We start from the raw sequence: 24,005 nt of genomic DNA, 5'->3' as shown, positions 1-24,005 counted from the left end.
AAGTATGATTTTTTTTTTATGAAACACAGCCTCGGCTTTTACGAAAGAATCTGATCTAGTTTGGAGAAATACGCCAAAACGGTCTGCAGAAAACAAATAATATTATATGTAGCAGCAGCAGCATAGGCAGTTGGAACTGCTAAGCATTTGCTGAGGGGATGTAGGGTACGCCTGGATAGCGGTCAATATTCGCGTCGTCACGATAGTGTTTTAGAAAGCATACGTGAAGCAGTTTGACTTTCGGTAGCCAGAGCATAAAAACAAATAACTGCAAACAAAATATCCATACATTATGTGAAAGAAGGCTCTAGGGCTACAAAATGAAACGTCAAGCCTTAATCTATCATTAAAGCGGCTTCGGATTGGACTTTAATGATGGACACGTATAAAAAGCAATATAAGATCCCAGAGGATATTTTGTGCGTCGGCCTCCAGACCGGACATATTTTTATATTCGCGGATTTTCAATCGCGTTGTACTAATAGAGCTCACGGCTCCTTGGGAAACCAACATCCCCAAAGACCATACCATCAAGGTCAACAAGTATTACGAGCTCACTAACGAACTCACTAAGAATATGTTCGTTATAAATTTGTGCGCGTTAGAAGTAGGAGCGAGAGGTATAACAGCCAAATCTCTCTACAACCTTCTAAAAGACTTAGGCCTGCCAAGAACTAACATCAGTTCATTCTTGGAACGTGCGTCAAAGGCAGCCCTAGCAGGTTCGTTTCTTATTTGGTTAGGTAGAGAGAGGAGCTTGGACAGCGGAGGTGAGCGCTTAAAACGCCTTTGATAGGAACCCCTTAAACCTACACCTTGATCACAAGTACGAAGCACTGTTAAAAATCCTCTCCCTGCAACGCGAATGACCCAGCACCCACCCGGTGAATACATGGAATGCTGAGAGGTTTCGTTTCTTATATAACAAATAATTGAAAATAAAAAAAAGCCTGTTATTTGTTATAGAAAATACACGATTCCAAAATTAATTGGTTTGTCAGTACCACAATTTTTTTTTTAAATAAAAGTTTATATTTTTTTATAAACGTAAACATATGCGTGAGTATATTATTCTGAAGGAACCCTTCTGTAGGTAAAGGCCTCCTCCAACTTGAACCAATTTTCCCAGGATTTCACTGTTTGCATCCAATTTGAACCCGCTATGAGTTTAATTTCGTCCTCCCATCTGTTGCAAGGCCTCCCTTTCTTTATTTTCCCACCTTTTCAATGTTGCCTTGAAATTTGATTCGCATGTTTCTCTTAAATATTTCTTTAAAATCCCAGTATTTATTTCATGTCAACTGGGCCCTGTGCTCAATCTCCTAGTAGTAATTTGTCTGTCGAAGCTTATCTGTTTGCCAAGGTAAATGTATTTTTTCGTATACAGGAGAGGTTCATTGTCGACGTAAATTGATACCTCGGTGATGTTGGTCATTACCATAGTTTTAATGAGATTCTTTTGTAGCCCGGCGAACTTACTGGCTTTGGTTATTGACTATACCATATTCTTTAGCTCTCTTCCTTTTTTATTAGCTTTTTATTAGCTTCACATGTATGTTTGTATTTTTGTTTGTAACCGACTTCTCTGGGCGCGATTTTAACCCACTTCAAACGGCCAGATTTCGTTCAAACTTTGTAGATTTATCGAGGACCGATGACAATAAACTAATTTGATAAAATTATTCCATTTTTCGATTTGCAAAATATGATTTTTGTTAATATATATATCGGCGCAAGCAGCTTCAACGACGGATGCAACATGAAAATAACTGGCACCAATTATTATAACACCTTATTGGTCGTCGTTACTATTGTTAAAAGTAAAACGAAATCAAAGAGAATAGAACTATGTTTGAATTCTGGTTTAAATATGACGTCTGGACGCACGACAGGGGACTGCAGAGTTCAGCGAGTGCGGATCATCAAGAGTGTGATTATGAAGAACCTTCGAGAAATACAAGAACATTTAGAAGAATTGAAGTTTCATTTTAAAATATCTGGAACGCACTGAAACAAGTGACATTAGTGACGTCTGCGAGGCTGGCGTCCTGTCTTTAAAATAATGAATTTATAATAAAATCCGATATATATAATTTTCATCTATAGTCGATAAGGTGAGAAACTTAATTAAAATTTAAAAAACAAGCTATTATAAATAAACCAAACTAAAAAGTAGAAAATAAATAATAGTTTAAAAAACTAAAAAACACGCTTTTTATATAAAACCGAACTAAAAAAGAGAAAATAAATTTTAATTCATTAAACGCCATTAAACAGAAAACACAAATATTTACTTTATTAAGATCGCATGGAAAACACACGAACCTAAACCGACCTCGCGAGCCTTTTATATGCAGCAATCCGATTACTAGAATATGCCAAGACATTCTCATTGACATTCGCACTTGGTTAGCAAAACCTTTCGTCCGCCTTAATGTCTTGACTTCTCTTATATTCTTATCATATTCACTAAAGCGCACTTTAAGCGGCCGCGACAATATTAACACATTTTGAAAATTATTACGACGTAGCACCAGAGACATATATATATATATATCTGTATACATCTGTGTTGGTATGTATGTATATATATACATATACATTTCTTGTTGACTGACTATGACTCTACAACACTATATAATGTAACATTATATAATATGTAAACACACGGAATACGTCAAACAGACGTATCTCTAATTATTATTTATTTTTTAAGTCGTAATAGCCATTTTTTTAGTAACAATAGTTTAAGCGAATGACATTCGGGAACATATTGCGTCCAACTACCTCGGACGCAATATTAACAACATTACCTACTATTGTAACTTATCACTAACTAAAAAAAAACTAATCCAAATAACGGTCAAAATTTCTACTTCAACTAAATAATAAATTATGCAGAAAAGCAATGTGATGTGTAATTCACTTTTATTTACCTTCTGGGTATAGTTTTATTCTGATCCTACTCTCTCAAAAGAAACTCTGCCTTGAAAACCGTCAAATTGGGAGTAGGAGAAACACAAAGGCAAGCATACAGTTTCACACTTGCTGTTCACATAAGGAAGGAGGAAGCGTGTCACTTCGTCCGGATAAAAACAAGATCTACTGTTAAGGTATAGAGGTCCACCATACATACGATTATCAATGGTAAGATGTGGATGCAGGGATTAAATCGTACTCTGCCTACATACACACTCCAAAATACATTCTATAAAACCAAGATGAACATACATACGTTTATGTAGGATTCAGGCAGCCAAAAGGGAGTTACGTCAACTCCGATGTATATATTATAATACAGACATCTGGATAATATTATCTGATTGTTCAATAGAACATTCAATAGATACAATACAATTACAGAAATTCGTAAGACATCTCCCAGAAAAGTTGATTCTGCGGAGGTGTACAGGTCTCTATGTTTGAAAGAAAGAAAATTAGTATGTTGAAAGTTTTATGTAAATGATGCCCGGATTGTGTGAACGTCAGTCTAGACTCTATCACATCGCTAAATTCACAGCGCTACTGCCTCGTTGCCAAATCAGCTACTTTATTAACGAAATAATATCCGTAATCCATAGGCCTTCTTTACCTTCATAAGCATTACTTTTATAATTTAATGGAAATATAGTTTTACAAATATATTTATCGATCTGGATAAAATTAAGATTTTACACTATTGTGAAACCTTCATAGTAAAAAAAATAGGAATTAGGGTATTTTTACAATTAAAATTAACAGTATGTTAACAAATTATTGTTGATAGACCAGCTGTGCAACTCACACATTGTATAATTACAGGAGAGTGCAGTAATTACGGCATAACACTATATATCCTAACATGTAATTGAACGTAATTTTTTTAATTTTCACCTAAGCTGTCAAATGGTTAATAATATTGTTCTACTTTTTAAATATCTGCACTCATCTACCATTTACTGTGACCTCGCTGTCCTAAATAATTTTACGCGAAAACATAAGAAAAGCATCCCAAGAGCTTAAATGTTTTAGCAATTAAATAATTAAAAGGGAATTTTAATCAGTTATCCTACTTTATTTTTTTAACATATATACTAATGATCCGCAGTAAAATAAATATTACTATTAACATATTTTAAAAATTAAAATTTGAAATAATAAAAAATATTTTGTTAATACATATATGTATAACTACTACAAAGATGCAAACTATATGCGAAACTCAACTGAATATTTTATGAATAGCATAAAACATTTTTTTTTTATTTCAGTATGGCCAGGTAGTGAAGGTTGTTAAGTCATTTATCGGTACAGAAACTGTGATACACATTCGTCACTTCTTCATCACATCAACTTAGGATCGACGTTTTACCAAGATTATAAGAATGCCTAAAATATTCGGTAAATTCAGACCGGAATACTGCGATTTGCCCACCATGGTATGGAATGTCGAAGTATTATTACGAACACTAACTATTAGATCTTACAGACGGTTGAACAAACGTAAGTTTTGCTTAATTATTGTTAATAATTTAAACTCGTTTAAAGGTCGTAGAATATAGATGTTGGCAAGACAATGCAATTCATATTTTGCGATCCATTTGTTTCAATGAGTGAGCGGTCCGGGAGCAAAGCCCTTCCACTTTTCCTATCTTTTCCCTCCCTAGACATTGTTATGTGCAGTGACGTGCCGTCTTCTCACTCTGCCTAGCCTTATCCCATTTCACTTGAGTTCGACTCCCCTCGTCATTCTTCGCCAGGTTGGTCTATCTTGGATGGTCGAGGCATCAATTTGGGCTTATCAGTGTCATTCCGTCTTGTATCTACTTAAACCAATTCTTCTGCAAACCCGATGAGGTGATGCTCATCTGGCCACCAGTGAGACTGACTTGCCGCCAACAAAACAATAATGGCATAGCAAGTGGTTCCCTTTTAGGGTCCATGCCAGCGAAACTCGATTCACAACTCAACACTCAGTTCAAACTAAAAACGATACACATCTCAGTGTCATTAATACCATATTGGCCTTTTTCTCCGTTTTTTCCGTATAAAAAAAAAACAAAAAAATTAAGTCAAAATAAGAATAGTGGCACCCACTTTCAATGTGGACTTGTATAACGTTAAGGGACTAAATTCTAACCTAAACGCTAATAACCATCTCGAAAGGTTTAAATGAAACTAATCTTTTTTGGATAAACTACGCGGATTTTTATTATTTAAAAAACTACATAATCCCGACGTTTCGGCTACTTTTCAGCAACCGTGATCACGGACATTCACATCTCGTCTGCCCGACAGCATTTATGGACTTCGATTCTGAAGGAAATTGAATGTTTCATCCCATTTTCATTAGTCGGCCTAGCATTAAGTCCTGCACAGGAGACGCGCTAGTTGTAAAGGATCCAGAGGCATTCGATTTATGCAATGGTTTTGGAAGCAGAAAAGAACGAATGTAGGGCTCGCGAGACTCGAACTATCGGGTCTGGTATAGCGTACTTTATTAGTTCACAGCCAAAGCAATAAATAACTTTGACAGCACTAAACTAATTTGATGTATCACATTCCTCTGCGTATGGGAATTTGTTCTCATCTCTGGTTCGGCCCTACTAACACCTAATATGCCTTGACTCCATATACTTCCGGATTAACCGAATCATCTACAATCATAATCTTAAAGAGCACCTTAAAATGGTGGATTCTTGAAAGGACAATAAGGTTTTCTTTTTGTGTGTTTTATCCTCTTTATAAATTCTGTAGGGGGGAACGTTTAGAGTAGTTACGTTCTAGGATGATTTTAATTACAAAACAGCACATGCTTCGTAATCCTTCTCTTCACACGTTTAAGATGTGAAATGATCTTCCTACAGAGGAAATCGATCACATCTAAATTATAGGGTCTTTTAAAAGTTAAAGGTACAGGTTTCGCCCGCAAAAACGAAGCTCGAAACGCATCTGCAATTACTCTTATGTTGCCGACGTCCATGGACGGCAGTCACCACTTACAACTAAATGAGTCATATTTACTCTAAAATAAAATGACTTTTCGGAATATTTTACTAACTCTTACCATCATTTTAGCAATTTCCTGGATATATTATATATTTACTGTTTCTTCGGGGCTTTTTTATATATACTCGTACGTAATCTCGCCCGTCTGGTTCCTTATGGTGAAAAGTAGAGAAACTGGGGACTTTACAGCAGCCATAGTAGAACTTTCACTATCCATGTGCAGTTTAACTTGTGTACCTAAAATCTTTTACATGAAATATTACAGGTAAGTAAAAAAATCTGAAACCAATTAGGTATTATTAAACATATTGTTACCTATATTTTGTTTTGTCGTGTGTTAGATTTATATTAGCGATCCTTAATAAATACTGCGACTTAGTCACACTTACACAAAGCCAAATATTGGTAAATGATTAACTGTACATTTTTAATTTGTTTTTGAGACAAATTCCTCTTTACTAATTTCAAATTTCAGTTCAACAGTGATGGATCTAATCGATGAATATTTAAGATGTAATGAATTGATAGTTAAAGGCACCCGCTTTGAAAAGAATTTCTTGAAAAACATGAAAACTGTAAAAAAGCAAGCAACAGTTACTTGGGCTGTGTCTATGCTAAATAGCGCGACTTACCTCACTGTTCCTCTTTTGAGACCTGGACGCCATTTCACTCAAGACATGTATGTAATATACGGTAAGTATTTATTAAGTTATGAATTATAATAATTAACAAAAGTTGAGAAAATAATAATGATATGGTGTATCCCTACGATGAAGTAATATTTTTTAATGAGAAATCATAAATTCTATTTATATTTATACATTTTCAGGTTTGGAACCGATGCTGGAATCTCCTAACTACGAAATAGCAACCGTTATGATGGTTTTATCGATTATCTTTGCTTTAAAGGTCATAGTGTATATAACTCTTTTCGTTATAGTAATTATAGGATTCCTTGAATCCCAAATGCTGGCTCTGAGTGTGGAATTGACCAATATCTGGGAAGATAGTAAGAAATTCTACAACTATTATGCACTTCAGCACAACGAATCTGGTGACGAATATGAAGTGAGAAATGTATTTGTAACCAATCGTCTGCGAGATATTTTGAAGTTCCACATCATGAATATAAATCTCCGAAATAAAGTTGAAAAGGAACTCCGCTTCATATTCGTAAATGACTTCATTTTTATGATGTTCGCTCTCGTGACTGAATTGCTCGGGGGTTTAGACAACACACTGTTCCAATTTTCATTTACACTTGGCATAGTATTCATAGATTGTTGTATTGGACAAAGGCTAATTGATGCTAGCATAGCATTCGAGACAGCAGTCTACGATTGCAAATGGGAAAATTTTAATTGGTCCAATCAGAAAACAGTTCTTTTTATGCTACAATGTTCACAGAAGACGATGACTCTAACAGCTGCTGGAATAGCCATTCTTAATTTTATATTTTTAATGTCTGTCCTCAAATCTACATATTCCGCTTATACCACTCTTGCATCTTTTACCTAAAATACTTGTTCACATAAAATAAGCGTACCTGGACCTTTTTTAATATTTTATGAATAATTTTTAAATGCACTAGCTTACTTATATCAAAAGCACTACTAAAAAAACATTTATAATAAATATTATCAATATAACTCAAGTTATTTTATTATCAACAGATTTCCTGAATGTTATTTACATATGTAGGTGCATAAATATAATGATGTAATTAGTTATCCAAGTTGGAGTTGTATACGTGCTATAATGGCGAGAGGGTAGATGTAGAAGATGAAGAAGTTTTATTTAGATGTAGAAGACAATTAATAAATATATTAAATTAAAATTTATCAACAGATTCGGGGAATCCACCAAGTAATTAATAATTTTAAACAGGAAAATTTAATCTCTGCTTCTCTGCATTTCTCATGTGAAAGAATACTCAAAGTCCCAAATCTATATTGCAAAATTTTTAACAACTTGTGTTGGTTTTCTCTAATTCATTAATATATTCACATTTCCTAAATGTCAAAATGTGAATATTTCAATGAATTTCCAAGGTATAATCCAAGAAAATCTTGGAATTTCTGAGTATTTTTAATATTTTAGTATTAGGAGTATACAAAAGCAAATTTGGATTAATAAAACATTCAATAGTAGGAGGAAAAGGTGAGGGACCTGGAGAACACCAAAAGTAATTTGTATAAAAGTGAATTTAAAATCCTTCACGACAACGGCCTGAGATCTATCTCATCGGTTGAAAATTATCCATAGAAGCAAAGCACTTATGGACTTCGATTTTTTTTGTAATAAAGAGTACGGACCCCCCGCCGAAGCGGGAGTGTGGGATTCCCCGGTAATAATACCGGGACCCACCCGGGGACTATTTTTCTCAACACGATTTTCCATTTTTTGTTTTAACCCTTTGAGGTAGGGCCAGACCTGGTTAGAGGCGAGAGGGTTAACCCCTTACCCCTCCCACCCAAGCCCACGCGGCCAGTCTCTAACCACCCACCGCCGAGCGCAAGCGTCCAACGGCAGACAGAGCGGAGACCAGCCATCAAGCGACCCGGACCTTCGAAGAGGCCTGAGTTTCCGTTCACCGCATTCAGCGGCGAACCCCCCCCCCCCCTCGTAACTGATTGCACCGGTTGCCCGGTGGGCGATGGGGTCGTCACGTCCCGATGCCAAACGCGGCAACCGCGGACGGCCGCCTCCTCCATGGGCTGACCCCCAGCCCTGGACCATGACCCCACACGGAGGTCAAGGTCCTCCCCCCCCCGAGACTGCTTGCACCGGTTCCCCGGTGGGCGATGGGGTCGTCACGTCCCGACGCCGAAGCACGACACAAATATGCGTCAAGTCTCTCTTCTATGGCAAATAAACCACCTTTGCTTCATTTACGTGTCTTCTGCTAACGTAACCGTGTTTATTAAAATGATGGTGTTTTAATTGAGGGATATTGTACTTTTCCAAATATTTACGGATAATACGAAATCGTGAATCCGCGGCCTAGACTAAGTCATTTGTCCATCTCATTAGCGGTCGTCCAACGTGGCTGCTATCCGAGGTATCATCGATAAAGTTTCGGGTCAATTTGGCTCTCGTGTCTGTAGCCGCACTAAAAACAAACTTTGCTAACGAATCGTAGAGCCGTCCATAGAAGTTCTCAACTTTTCTTAAGACTTTCGCTTTTGTAGACACTACATTGTCATCCCTCGTCAACTTTGTCATTTGGCTTTGCCCAGTACAAACATCTCCTGCGAACAATTTGGAGCCTTTATTTGCTCAATTGTATCTTTAATACGAACAGTATTAAATTAAGCTTTCCAGATGGGTCTATTAAATTGGCTACTCGAGACTATAGTCTGAGCGAGCGTCATTCAGCCATAAGGTGAAGGGTGCAGTCGAGGAGTCTCTGCGTTTTTCTGTTAAGCTGAGTCTTGAAGAACTCAGATCCGACCGTATGCACTGTATCTACTAACCTGTTGATGTTCTTATTCATCGCTGTAGGATCTTCCAGAAATCAAAGGTATTTGAAAGCTTGAGCTGAAAGCTCTCGGTTTTTTGATCTGATCTCTAGTAAGTCGGAGCGTATACTTCGTTAAACGGGATCATTCCAGTTTAACGTACATATTCAATGTTCCTCTCACAATTCGGACATCACTGCCAGTTTTTACCCTGTGAGTCACTGAGACATCATAGAATATTCATCTCTTGTCGGTCGCAACAAAATCTATCATAATGAACGACCTTCAACGAATACCTCTTAGATATTCTGAGTGTGAGGGAAGTAAGCCTGCTCAACACACTGTCAATTGTTATGATGTTGTTAACGAGAAACTTATGGACGAGATGGTAAAATTTAATAAAATAAGGGCTTAACTTCTTTAATTTTTAACACATAATTTGAACGTCAACAAATAACAAATAAATAACTTGCATTGTTTCCTGGTTATAAATATTTTTACTTACTTGGGCTTAATTAGTTACCTTAACGTACGAGAATAACAGAGCAAGAATACTTTCAAATTAATTCGTCCATACCAGAAATATCAAGCTTCTCATATTCGAGAAACGTAATTAATAAACGGGTTCGTAAGTGTTAATACGACTATATTTGACTACATGAAAACAATGTGAATCAACCAGCTGTAGAATTTACAAATTGAATAATTACAGCATTGTGCGATGCATTAATGATTACAAAAGACAATATAATATGTACTGACATTGAGTTTAGTTGTTTTGTTTGTAATTTTCACCCTCGATGTCCGAAAATTTAAAATATATTTTTTGTTATAGATCAGTACCCTCATACTTATATTATAAATGTGACAGCTGGGGGAACGAATGGATTTTTGCTACTCTTACAAGAAAAAACTACACAACAGATCTTGATGAAACCTTGCAGTAATGTAGCTTAGACATAGAAATAAGATATAATCTATCCTGGACTTCCTTGTCGTTCCCGCGCGATCGTGGCATGTCAGTTTTATTGCGTATGAAGTCAGTTTATCATAAAGTGTTGTTTATCTAGTGTTTAAACAGACTATACCTTGAGCCCGATTCCGAAATTACGCAGACAAGTCGCCGATAAAACCCAATTCTATTATATTCCATTATTACTCCTCTGTTTAAACAAAGAATATACTTTTCAAAGGCCTTTACATATTATTAATTATAGTACCTATTTAAAAAATATTTTACTAATATTACTCTGTGTTTTATGATATCAATGAGCTACAGAAGAAATATTCTTACATATCACTTGGAACAACAAATATTAACTCAATGCAATATGTAATTAATTTACACACTTAAACGAATGTATGTTATGCATAATACAAAATATTTCAAGTTATTTGACATTCCAAGGCCATGTCGCCAGTTAAATAATGTATTTCTATGGTTGATATGAAACACCTTCCTCATTTCGTCGTTACGTGACGTTAAAACCAACGGTTTACCAAGACTACAAGAATGACAAAGACACTTGAAAAATTCGGTTTGGGGTACTGCGATCTGCCGACGATGCTATGGAATATCGAGGTTTTATTACGAGTGTTAACCATCAGGGTCAATAGACAGTTCAACAAGAGTGAGTTTTGTTCAAACTCACCAAATTCAAATAAAATAAGATCCCGTGGTCTTAATTACTTTAAAAACAATGAATTCTGTGGAAAGAAAAACTTTTATCAGAATTTCTTGTTATATAAATATAAACAATAAATGTTTTGAGATATGCGAAACTCTGAGAACGTAGTGTGATTGATGCCAACAAATCTATGAGTAGTTGTTGTAATAGAACTTAAGATAATTACATTACAATAATTTTAGGAATTCCCTGGATATTTTACGTCATAACAATTTTCACTGGTCTCTGTTACTTCTACTCCTACATGTTGTCGACTGTTTGGTACGTTTTTGTGAGGTGTAGAGAAACTGGCGACTACGTCAACGCCATTATAGCTATATCACTATCAATGTGCAGTGTAACTTGTGTACCTAAGATCTTTTACATGAAATATTACCGGTGAGTGAAAAAATTAAACCAATCAAGTAATATTGCTAAGTATACTGTTATGATACCTATGTTTTCATGAGAACACTCGCATTTTCTATTATTATACATTTAACCCGGATGCCGCGTCTTTTGTTCAATTTTCAGCAGTACAAATCACAGGCAAACGACACGAAATTTCTGTCAGATATTCTTTTTTTCTCTCCCATGGTTTCTTTATTTTCTCTTGAACTACTATGAATGCCTTCAGGGCGGTAATTGTATTTGAGATTTTGCAATTCGTTTTTGCTACTTTGACAGACGTCTTTTTTTGATTTTTGAATTCTGAGACTGGTCTTTAACGATGGTTCTGTTACTGCTCTTTATTTTTCTGACTTACAACAAGCTACAAAAAGGTGCAATCTTAATCAAGTTTACAGACATATGTACAGCCCCCTTAAGATGTTGAATATACATTGTGGCAGTATAGTAGTTTAGTGCTGAGTTGTAGGTGGTTTTACATGGTTCTTGCGATGCTTTTGGGTTAGGGACATGTTATTATTCGTGAGATTGTGATTGACCTACTACGCTGGGTACTAGATGTTCAACATCGCAAAGATGGTGGGCCCTCTAGAACTAGATTTGTCGTCGGTAACTATTTAGGATAGTTATATGATTTTCCCCTGAACATACATTTTCTTCTTCTCATTATTTGATCGCTCTTACGTAAAAGTAATCGGGGTACATCGGGGTAAATGTAAAATAATAAAATACTAAAGCCATTTACGAAACAGAAGATTTTGTTTAAATATATTGTTATTTTGGATCATATTCTTGCTTAGATTCTAAATTATGTACTATCAAATAATTAACGCTAACTTTACTAATAATTTTAACATCTACAGAGAAGCGGTGATGGATTTAGTCGATGAATATTTAAACTGTAATGAGTTGATAGTTAAAGGAACTCGTTTTGAGAAAAATTTCTTTACAAATATGAGAATTATTAAGAAACAAGCAACAGTTTCCTGGTTTGTATTGACATTGAACTCCGCAATTTTTGCCTCTCTTCCATTTATGAGGCCTGGACGCCATTTGACTCAAGACTTGTATGTAATGTATGGTAAGTGTTTATTAATTTTTTACTAACAATAATTTACTGAAACTAGAGGAATATAAGTTTTGTTGATACATACTTAGGTTTGGACCCGATGATGGAATCTCCTAACTACGAAATAGCAGCAATCCTAACGGTATCATCTGTATACTTCGCTGTAACGATCATAATACATTTAACACTCTTCATTATAGTCATCATTGGATTCCTTGAATCCCAAATGCTGGCTCTGAGTTTGGAATTGACGAATATCTGGGAAGATAGTAAAAAATTCTACAACTATTATGCACTTCAGCACAACGAATCTGGTGACGAATATGAAGTGAGAAATGTATTTGTAACCAATCGTCTGCGAGATATTTTGAAGTTCCACATCATGAATATAAATCTCCGAAATAAAGTTGAAAAGGAACTCCGCTTCATATTCTTGAATGACTTCATTTTTATGATGTTCGCTCTCGTGACTGAATTGGTCGGTGGTTTAGACAACACTTTGTTACAATTGCCATTTACATTTGGCATGGTCTTCATAGATTGTTGTATTGGACAAAGGCTAATGGATGCTAGCATAGCATTTGAGACAGCAGTCTACGATAGTAAATGGGAAAATTTTAATTTGTCAAATCAGAAAACAGTACTTTTTATGCTACAATGTTCACAGAAGACGATGACTCTAACAGCTGCTGGAATAGCCATTCTTAATTTCATATATTTGATGTCTGTCATCAAGTCTACATATTCCGCATATACCACTCTAAAATCTTCTGCATAAGAACCATATTTAAAAAATACCAGTGGAAGTTCAGTAAGATGCAATTATAGAAGTACAAGTCACAATATGTAGAAGAGGTAGCTTTAGTATGATAATAATGAAATAAATTACAGTTGGTTGACTAATATTATTGTCCTTATTTAATTCATCTACTCTTTTATGTTCGGAGACGGGATATAAGATATGATGGCTTATCATGGGACCTACTGGCGACTCATCAGAAACGTTAAGAAATAGGTTCTTTCCCATAATGTTTGGCAAAAAGGGCTTCTGAATTGGTGTGATGATATAACTACACGATCTCGACGAAAGGCCAATTTAAAATCCGAAACTTACAATATTTCTTTTTTTCTCCACGCCAAACACATTTTTCAGTTCCTGCACTCTAGACGGGATCGACGTGTAAATTAGAATTAGATTTTTTCTTTCTCATCATCCACAACAAAATTTTTGGGTGAATCCAGAAAACAGACATTATTTTTTTAATATCTTCAACATAATCGTTCTTCATATAATTCGATTAGATTTAATAAAAAAAATATACAAAGATTTTGTTTCCTCCCATGATAATATACGAATAACATTTTGGAAAAGTTTTTAGCAATCTAAATATATTTAAGATCTCAAAACTACGCGTCGCAGCATGTTACCAACGTGATACTTTGATTATTGCCTATTTTATTTATAGGTTTAGTTCTGTCATCCACAGAATTGTTTTTTTTTTAAATTCAAACAGAGATCATGTATTTCTCGATAAAATCAGCAATACATTGCGTTATGAGATCGAAGACTTTCGCGAGTTTTCCAGACATTCACATCTCGTCTGCCCGTGAACACGATTGCTGAAAAATAACCGAAACGTCGGGAGTATGTAGTCTTAACAAAAAAATAAAGCACGCGTAGTATATCCGAAAAATATTAGTTTCATTTAAATACATTGCATTATTTATTTTTGTTATAACATTTGACTATTTCTCAAACGTTTTGTTTCTACTCCTTTTCACGATCGACGAAGCATTTATTTTATTATGCAATATTAAAATTTGTATTACGAATTCTTTCTGGCAAATACAAAGATATCAGACATTAAAAGTAAATACGTAGGTATATTTTGTACTGCCGAGTCTCACACATCCTCTCCGCCCCCACCAAGGCCGCTCAGACGGCTCGTAAAAAGAGTTTCCCTGCGTCATCAAAAAAAAAGGTATATTTGGTACTGCCACCTTTACATTAGTCTTCAGTTAAAGAGTTATTGATCGCGTCTAGAGACAAGGACTCCTATCATAACTTTTATTGAACTATGTCTTAATGAAACTGCTCTCTACATCTTGTTTATTTATAAACCAAATTGTTAAAGATTATTTCAAACTTGAAAAAAAAACTTGGTTAAATGTTTCTATTATCGGAACTAAGTGTTTCAAGTAAATTAACACAGACGTTGCGATTCACTGGTTGTGAAAAAAACACAAGAAAATTTGAGGTCTATTGAAAAGCTCGTGACGACCACAGGGAAATTTTTTATCTAATTTTAATAATCCTTCTAAAGACTTGTGTAATACGGTTTATGTTAAAGAATAAAGAAATTATAAATTTCTGTTTGGAAACATAAGCGTCTAAGTATCTCTTAGATGTGTTAGCTATTTAAATGAGAAGGAAAATATGGTTGGTATTATAGTATATTCTTATAACTCAGAAAGTCAAAGGGTTGTAGCGATGTTGTGAACACAATTTAACGTTAAAGAATTTAGAAATATCATCACAATAATGTTTGTTCATAGCGTATAAAGTTTCTCAAATTGATAAATAAGTGACAAAAAAAACAATCATGAAGAAGTTAATATGTGATTTCACTTATACTTAGAAAATACATAAAAGAATTTGTAATCATTTTGATAGGGTTCCGATGATTTATTTTACTTAACGCAATAAAAGTAAACTTATGACTTTATATTTCTCTTGCATCTAAATATATTTACGAGTATACTTATGTACATCACGTTGACTTAATGATAACAAGCTATTAAAATATAGTTAGAAAATAGTGAGTATATTCAATAAAATAAATTAAAAAAAAACTTAATAAATATCATGTATTATTATAGAAAAGGACGTTTAATGTTCGCTAAAATATAATTCAGTCATATAAAATAATTACAACATATTTGTGACACGTATTTTTTTTTTTTTTTGATAACATATTTAAATATAAAAAAATATTATCACGAAAAAAAAATTTAACTACAGATGCAAAATCTTTAGATTTTCTAATGAGAATCATTTCTTAATTCCACCTCTAAGAGATGACCGCTGATGGGGCGCAGAACTAGATCCATTTTTATATTTAAATTTTTAGCATCTGAATTAAACCTAAATTCTCTAACACAATGAGCCAGCATAGTCTTCAAGATGGCTTTTGCGTAGCTCCTCCCTAAAATGTAATATTATTTGAGTATAAACCTTGCATACATTATATAGAAAAATTTAATTCATGTGATAAAACTAAACAAATTCTATAAAACCCAAGACAAATATCACAATTATTTAGCACTGGTCAACTGTTCGCAACCTTTTTGACTAGACCGACAGCTTACCTATACAGGAGCGCCGGCTCACGCTGAATGCTAGGCAGGAGGACATGCAGGGTTCGCCATACAGCCATCGCTCTGGTCTGAAATGAGATGCCTGTTTCCCCCACAGACTCTCCGAGCGTCCTGAACCCCAAGCGTTGAGCACCACAGTCGTTCCTCGTGGAATAGTGTAGGAATCTGAAGTCAAAATACGAACAATTCTGGATTACAAGACACTGTTTAGCACCTCCTCAACAAACACTGTATTGGAATATAAAAAAAAATAGTTTATATCACATTACCAAGTTTAAGGTCCCGGTCGGCATACCGCATGACCGTAGGGATGGGTGGAAACATTCGTAACGTTTCATAAATGACTGCCTCGCAGTACACCATTCGTGAGAGATCGTCTTTATCTACATCAGGCTTGTCACCCAGAATATTCATTATCCTACAAGTACATGAAGAGCATTAACTCAATTTAATATCTGTGTTATATAAAACACAAACACCATTCTTATATGCTTTGGAAGGTTTATATGTGATTGATATACAACAGAAAAAAAAGGAATTAAACTGAGTACATTATGCATGAATTCAACTTAAAGAGATCTTCCAGCGTCCTGTTAACAGGAAATATGAATTTAAAAGGCGGAAATAACTAGACATATATAAAAACTATAATACTACATCCTTACAAAAAAGTATATAACATTATATCCATTAATATGCAGAACACGATAAATACAAAAGATAATAAAATATAATCGATGGAAAATCATAAAATTTATCATCTTCTATAATATAAAAATGAATCATTGAATGTGTTGGTAAGCGTAAATCTCGAGAGCAGCTACACCGTTGTAGCTAATATTATTTTAATATAATTGCTGGTACTATGAGAATTGATCTTACGACAAGTAAAACGTTTATAGGTAGCAATTAGTTTTAGGAATTCTATAAAAAATATAATTCCATCATTACTTCATCAAATATAGGTCCTTTTTTTTTATTTTTATTCTTCTTTTTCTTTAATTCCTAATATCTCTTTAACGCCTCTTCTTCTATCTTCAGTAAATAGATCGTTGGGTGTGCAACATGTATGAACAAAACAGTAAATAAGTGAATTACTCGGCATGTAGCTTTTCTTCCACATCGGGATGACAGCCGATCATCAGAAAAGCGAAGAATAAAGTGACTGCAACCGTCTCCTGGCCCCCGACTATCAAAGTATTCACCTCCGACACGATTTGATATTCCGTGAGAGTAGGATCATTCTCGCTCAAATCTAATAATATGTCCAAAAACGATTTAAAGCTGGACTTCCCTCCTAGAAGAATAAAAAGTCTATAGCCTTATACACATTTGCGGTTACAAAGACTTCGTATGTATTTGTTATCACCTACCTTGTATAGATTCATTAGAATGATTGCGGTTTTTTTCTTTTTGTCTCTGTTGTAGTTTCTTTTTAATTATCTAAAATGAAATATAAATTTGGGAATGGAACATGGGAAAAAAATCAAACAACAATATTATGAGTCTGCATAAAATAAAATTCATGAAACTCACAGCATCCGAAACGCTATTTAAGACCGCTACTTGTTTTTTCATTTCAGCATATCCTGACGAAAGCCGATATAACCAATCGCAGTGGTAGATAATATTAAAACCTCTTAAAAGGATCAATTCTAAGGATCTGTTGAACGCGTCATAATACTCTTGAGTTACAATATTGTCGGTGAAATCCGTAAAACCAAGCCCCGTTTCTGAAAATGATAAAACAACCTTACAATTTGTTAGTATAATTTAAAAGAGCAAAACTAAACACTTACAAAGTTTTTGTGAATATATCTTTAACGGCTACGTTAAGTGCAACAATGAATGAACGAAGTTGCAATAATGAATGAACGAAGTTGCAACAATGAATGAATTATGCAATAGTTTAAATTTATCCGTCAGCGTTCTAATACTTTTAATTTAAATGACTCGCGGAAGTCTAGATCTTATTGTGTTTTATTTAATTTTTACTCAGAAACTAGGAAACTGATTATAAAGAGACTACCGTAATTAAGTTTATATGTCAGACAGACGATGATTAACATTTTTATCCATATTACATCTTACTTCGACATCTGTAACGCTTAGAGCCAATTTCACCAAACAATTTTAAGGCGTTTGATTGACTATTAGATGTATTGAGCTTCCGGACACGCACTAATGTCTGTTTTAATGTCTTAACTAGGCATTAATATTGGTAGGTTGGTTGTTTTAAGTATGGCCTTCATCCGTGCAAAGACGTGTACAATATAATCTGCCAGTGTCTACTTATAACTTGAACACAATGTATGTCAATAAATTCACAACACTATTTTGATAGGCCTCACCTAGTAAACTGAAAAGAAAGCTTTTCAGTTTGCCAAATCGATGCAATTAATTAAGCCAACAAGTGACATATCGAGGGATAAATACGATCAAGGAGTAAAGTGGTGTATCGCGGCAAACACGTCGTGTGAAACGTACTTACTTCAACTTGGTCGTCTTATAAGAGGAACGAATAATTTGGTAGGCGATCATTTGTCAACGCGTCATTTAAAGAAGCGTTGTTTATTTTTCATTTTGGTACGCAAATATTTTGACAGACAATTATATTTTTAAAAGTTAATTAAATAATGCTTCGTTTAGAATAAAAAAAACAGAGTTTGGTGGAACTGGGTCTTAATATTATTCTTTATAATCACACTCACGGCATATTGTTTCCAAAGTTCTATGAGCTATACAGTGCATTGACTCGAAAGGAGGCTTGTCGACATGCGCCCTCAGCTCTTCCACTAACCTTCGCGCCTGAGCGTTGTAAACCTCCTGATAGCTATTCACAACGGAACGGGTGAAAGTGCCACCAATTTTTTTTATGTTTTCCTTCCAAACCGCAGCTTAAAATAAACATACTTAACTCGGAAACTTTCCAAGTCCTAAAACTACGTAATAAAATCTAATGAAGTCTCACCCGGTGCCGTAACCAAACCATTCCCGAGCCACATTTTACCAAAATTATAGAAGTAAGGCTTCTCCACAAAAGTCTGTGCTACAGCTTTAGCGTCATCCGGATTGCTTATAACTACGAAAAGGATTCAAATAATTCAACAGAAGATTAAAACAATACATCTGGGTAAATACTTACTGATCACAGGAAGGTAAGCAAACCATACGACAAAGGGAAGGCCTTGTTCATCTGATATTTTTGACAATTCTTCAATCCTCTGCATTATTTCTTAAAAATTATGCATTCAATTTGATCCAGTTTCTTTGTTGGCACAAAAAAATAACAGTAATTATCAAAGCGAAGAAAATTACTTACTTTTTCCACTTATGTTAATAAATTTATGCATGGATCCCAGAAAAGGGATTTGGGTATAAGAAGGTAGATGTTTTAACATTAATCGGGTTCGGCAATTTATCGAAAAACTTAATATGTAGATAAAACACACAAATAAAAACAGAGACAGGATCATCTGTAAAAATCAAAACTTTTATTAACAGTTTATAAACAATTAATATTTCTTGTTTCAACAATAACGATAATCTCGTCAGCAAATATAATATAAAATAAAAGTCTTATAAAAAATAAATATACAGTGAATAGGTTTCAGAAGACTTTTTCAAAAATGATTATAAAGAACTGGATCTGTAACCTTTGTGCCAACAGCCTCTTTCCAGGTCCGCCCATTTAAAGTCAGGCTTATGACAAACAATTTGAATATGTATAAATAAAGGTTGTAGCTATAACTGACAACGGATATATACTGAACATATAACACTCAACACTTTTTGTATAACAAAATCAATAAAGTCTATTAACCGATCGCTCCATAACATTTAACTAACGTCAGTGTTAGGACATAGGCTTATATATATGTTAATGTAACTCAAGCGTTGAAAAAACTGTATATAATATATTAAGTCAATAAATATATATAATAGGTTCCCATAAGTATGACTCTTAAAGGAATTGAGTATTCGCAGTTAAACAAAAAATAGAAGTCTCTAAAGAAAATATAATAGACCCTACCAATTATTAGTTGAATAAAATATTGTATGGATTTTCATCAGATACTTATGTAGGTGTAATATATTCAAAGAGGCTTATTAACATTTGATATTGAATAACAAAAGATAACCGTAATCATAGCAATTTACGATTTAACCACTAACAATACAAGGGATGCTAGATTTGAAATACAACAATCTCTTTCGTAGTGGAATATAGACGCCCCTCAAATATTATAAGAGTCAAGAGTTAAAGAACAAAAATGTGGTAAGCCCTGACATACAAGATTATTCTATTGCATTCGAAAGAAAGACACAAATACCAAATAAAATATAACATCCTAATTAATGAGAAGTTTCATAATATAACTTACATTTTTATTATTATTTTCAGTCGCTCAATTTAATAAATTTAGCTCAGACATGTAGCTAGTACAGTACCACACACTAATCTGTTTGACATAACAATAACTCTAGCAACCTAAGACTTAAAGTAACGTTTCATATATACACATCGACGTAACGTAACAGAAAAAAGGTCTTTTAAAAGATCACTAATGATGTTTAATATTCTTCGAATTTCTTAAGGTGGTAGAGCCTAGCTGTGGTCAAGTACTACAGCTCGAACATGGGCTGGCTCGACCGGGGAAAAAATAAAATAATCAGGTCATTAAAATAAAAAACTACAAATAATTTGACTGGTTCGCAACAATCCCTATGGTGGAAAGAAGGTACCAACTTTAGCATACAATTTGTTCAGTAGCAGGCCATTTCATCCTCAATAAGTCGTGTGCCGCCAACCAAAACTTCATGCAGAATAATAAAGGGACGAAAAAACCCAAAGGCGATCTTTGAGAGAGTTATGTATCCTTGATAATTTAGATTAAGCCACGGGCACGGCAAGCATTTTGAAGTATTATAATATCAAGGCCACGTCAAACTTTAATCCTATGTATTAAATTAATGTATTTTCTCAAACAAATGTGAAAGGTTTAATATAAAAATAGAAGGAATAATTCACAGGCTTCCACTAACAAAGTCTCATTAATTTCACTTAAAACCAAAATTGTGCACTTTAACACCACCAAAATGCAAGCCTGAGGCAACAAGAGAGGAACCTTCAGAAAATTTTACGAATTGACCCCGCCATCGCCTCCCTCCCAGTAGACAACTAAAACCATGGCAAGACTCCACCTTTTCGTTGAAGATTTCTCTTTAATCTCGATGAAGCCTATCGCTATATCTCTCGTGATGAGTAGAGCAAGGATTGGAACAGTTTACCTGCATCTTATTTTCTACTACTTACTATATGGACATTTTTAAATCAAAAATGAATAGGAGGTTGTATGTTCCCTATCTAAGGCTTCTTTTCCCACTTGCTATTGGCAAGTATGATAATGAAGCATTAGCCAGTGAGTCTTTAAAATAAATATATATATCACAATACCTTCTACTCACTACGTTTAAAAGTCATGTATCTAATACTTGTATTGTACTGAACCTAATAACTATTTATGAATAAAAAAAAATTCATAAACATACGAATAGAAATCATTTAAATATATAATTAAACGCTATAACAAAATGGGAAGTCCTAGTTATTATTTGTGCTAAAAATCAACTTACAATCGCTTCCTTTGATGGAACAAATCTTTCAACTCAAACTGCACAGAGTCGATTGAAATGCAATTGAGAAAAGTCATGTAATGTCTTGATAATGCGATAATGTTATATAATTTAGCTAATTCAGTAACTGACGGCCATAGAAGCGGAACAGCAAAACCTACCTTATTATAAAAGGTTTGTTGGTAATATGGGAATTACAAAATGTAATGTAATTAATCTTGATATTCCTCTATAACAAACAATTAATATTAATACGTGCCAAACAAGAGAAACAAAATTACAAATATATATAGGCCTAAAAATTTAAGTCATTAATATTATACATATAAACAATGTCTAGGGATATTACATGAAAGACTTCTTAACTTAAAAACTATTTACTGTATATAAAAAAGTTTGTATATAAAATATTTTCTTCTCCACCACTTCTATCCAAATTCAAAAAAATGAACAAAAATTCACGTTGTTGTAACACACGTTGTTACATTTATTGTTATGTCACGTCGTCATTTGACAAGGGTAGAGCAGATTAGAGTTGTAGGCATGTTGGAGCGGGCGCTATGCAAAGCATGATTGCTGAAACTCTGCAAACCGGCCAAAATGTAATCTCCCGGTTATGGTCACGATATCGTGCTACAAACGATGTCGCTGAACGGCATTTAGGCAGATGTCGCATCACGACTCCTAGACAGGACGGTTTTCTTCAAAATATCGCTAGGAGACAACCCAACCTTACAGCTACGCAAATGGTTCACAGGCTATATAATAAAGCAACGTTTCTTTCGAAGGCAGTTGAACGACTTATTTATTCTAACTAAAGTGACACATTGTTTTACATAGATAGCAGCACTAGCAGCACTCATATTTTAGATATTAACATTACATTAGGCTACAATCTGACCACGAATTGTCGGTTAGTGACCAAACTGTAAGAAGGAGATTACATGACCCTGGTCTTCATTCTCGCAGACCACTTCGGGTTCCAGCTTTACGGCGTGGCAATCACGGACAGAGACTATTGTGGGCTCGAGAACATTTCGCATGGAGTGACGAGCAATGGTCCATCGTGCTTTTTTCTGATGAGTCTCGGTTTGGATTTCATCCGGATTCACGAAGATTAAGGGTTTTGCGAGGTCCTGGTAGACGAAGCCGTCTCCAGCATCCACAAGAAGTCCATTCATTTCAAGGCGGCACTATTATGATATGGGCTGGTATTCGTATCGGTGCGCGAACCGATCTCATTTGGGTAAAAGAGAAAATGAATGCACTGAAATACCGCAATGAGGTAGTGGAACCTGTGATTATCCCACACAGGGAACAAATGGGTCAGGAGTTCCAACTCATGCACGATAATGCTCATGAACATATGGCTGAGCTGGTATCAACTGTGCTTAGGGAACATGAAATCAGGGTTATGGACTGGCCTGCTCAGTCCCCCGACATGAATCCCATTGAACACGCATGGGACATGTTACAACGAAGAGCTATTCTCCAAATTTGATAACAGAAGAACAACTTTTCCTGCACTTGATAAGAATCTAGGACCTGATACCAGATCTCGATTTGGATAACTTTATTTTGAACACGAATAACCGATACTGAACTCTAATTAATATTAACTTTATGTAAATGTTTTTTTTTTTTGTTATTTTATGACTTTAATTTTCATGATTTCCTACATAAAATCCATTATGTACAAAGTACACACAGAAAAATAAATTAAAAATATTTGAAGAATCTCTTTTTATGTATTGCAAGTATAAACCATAATATAAACCTAAATTTCATATATAATTGTTTAAACAAAATATATACAGAATTTCATATAAGGAAAAATGAAATATCCCTAGGCAACGTTGATGTGTGTAGTATTATATTCTCATTAATTAGGTGTACACACTCTTTTAACGTCTCTGCGTATGGCAGACTATGATCGTAAAAAGTCATAGAATAAAATAGCATTATTAATTGGATACTTTTTATTAAATATTAATGTTTCTTTCGCTTGACTCTCGTCCTAGTTGATGGTAGCTAGAAATGAAACCTTAAGGACAAACGCACTGTCCCAGTAAAGACCTAATCACTGTTACCTTGATAACCTTCACCGTTATTACATGATTGCATGTACGTCACACAAAATACCAAGTTAAATTAACCGTAAGATCCCCCATTATTGTGAGTGGATTTTACATTCGTTTCGACTGGATAGTGCTAAACTGTAATTCCATTCGTTAGAAGGTGGTGAACGCATCATTTCAGTAACAGCCTATTCACGCATTTCTTGACGACGCCCATTTTATTATTCGAAGAAAATACAGTGGCAAGCAAACTTTTATATCCTTCACTTTGCCTGTTAGGAACCTAAGTACCTCTATCGCTTCGTCCGGATGCGAGGAA

General features: G+C 34.6%; 2 protein-coding genes across 3 annotated transcripts; one reads left to right on the top strand and one right to left on the bottom strand.

The window, feature by feature from the left end:
• The first annotated feature begins 4,263 nt into the window (after positions 1-4,263).
• LOC116771242 (uncharacterized) lies at positions 4,264-13,486 on the top strand. Its single transcript, XM_061523279.1, has 9 exons — positions 4,264-4,482; positions 6,058-6,253; positions 6,464-6,681; positions 6,818-7,500; positions 8,410-8,637; positions 10,939-11,080; positions 11,320-11,515; positions 12,388-12,605; positions 12,683-13,486. The coding sequence occupies exons 1-9, from the start codon at positions 4,365-4,367 to the stop codon at positions 13,369-13,371; spliced, it is 2,688 nt and encodes an 895-aa protein (XP_061379263.1). The 5' UTR covers positions 4,264-4,364; the 3' UTR covers positions 13,372-13,486.
• Positions 13,487-15,577: 2,091 nt separating this feature from the next.
• On the bottom strand, positions 15,578-21,666 carry LOC116778677 (cytochrome P450 4c21-like). 2 transcript variants are annotated; one of them, XM_061523382.1, is made up of 11 exons: positions 21,609-21,666; positions 19,294-19,447; positions 19,117-19,206; positions 18,943-19,053; positions 18,683-18,868; positions 17,508-17,704; positions 17,345-17,414; positions 17,070-17,268; positions 16,241-16,389; positions 15,963-16,136; positions 15,578-15,799 (listed from the first exon to the last, which is right to left on the bottom strand). In XM_061523382.1, the coding sequence occupies exons 2-11, from the start codon at positions 19,445-19,447 to the stop codon at positions 15,636-15,638; spliced, it is 1,494 nt and encodes a 497-aa protein (XP_061379366.1). In that variant the 5' UTR covers positions 21,609-21,666; the 3' UTR covers positions 15,578-15,635. The 2 variants fall into 2 exon arrangements, with proteins under 2 accessions (XP_061379366.1, XP_061379365.1); XM_061523381.1 differs by lacking the exon at positions 21,609-21,666 and adding an exon at positions 20,357-20,928.
• Between the last annotated feature and the right edge of the window lie 2,339 nt (positions 21,667-24,005).

Source organism: Danaus plexippus, chromosome 17 (assembly GCF_018135715.1).
Source record: "Danaus plexippus chromosome 17, MEX_DaPlex, whole genome shotgun sequence".
NCBI lineage: Eukaryota > Metazoa > Arthropoda > Insecta > Lepidoptera > Nymphalidae > Danaus > Danaus plexippus.
Note: the sequence above shows the minus strand (reverse complement) of the source record. Positions and strands in the feature narration are given on the sequence as shown.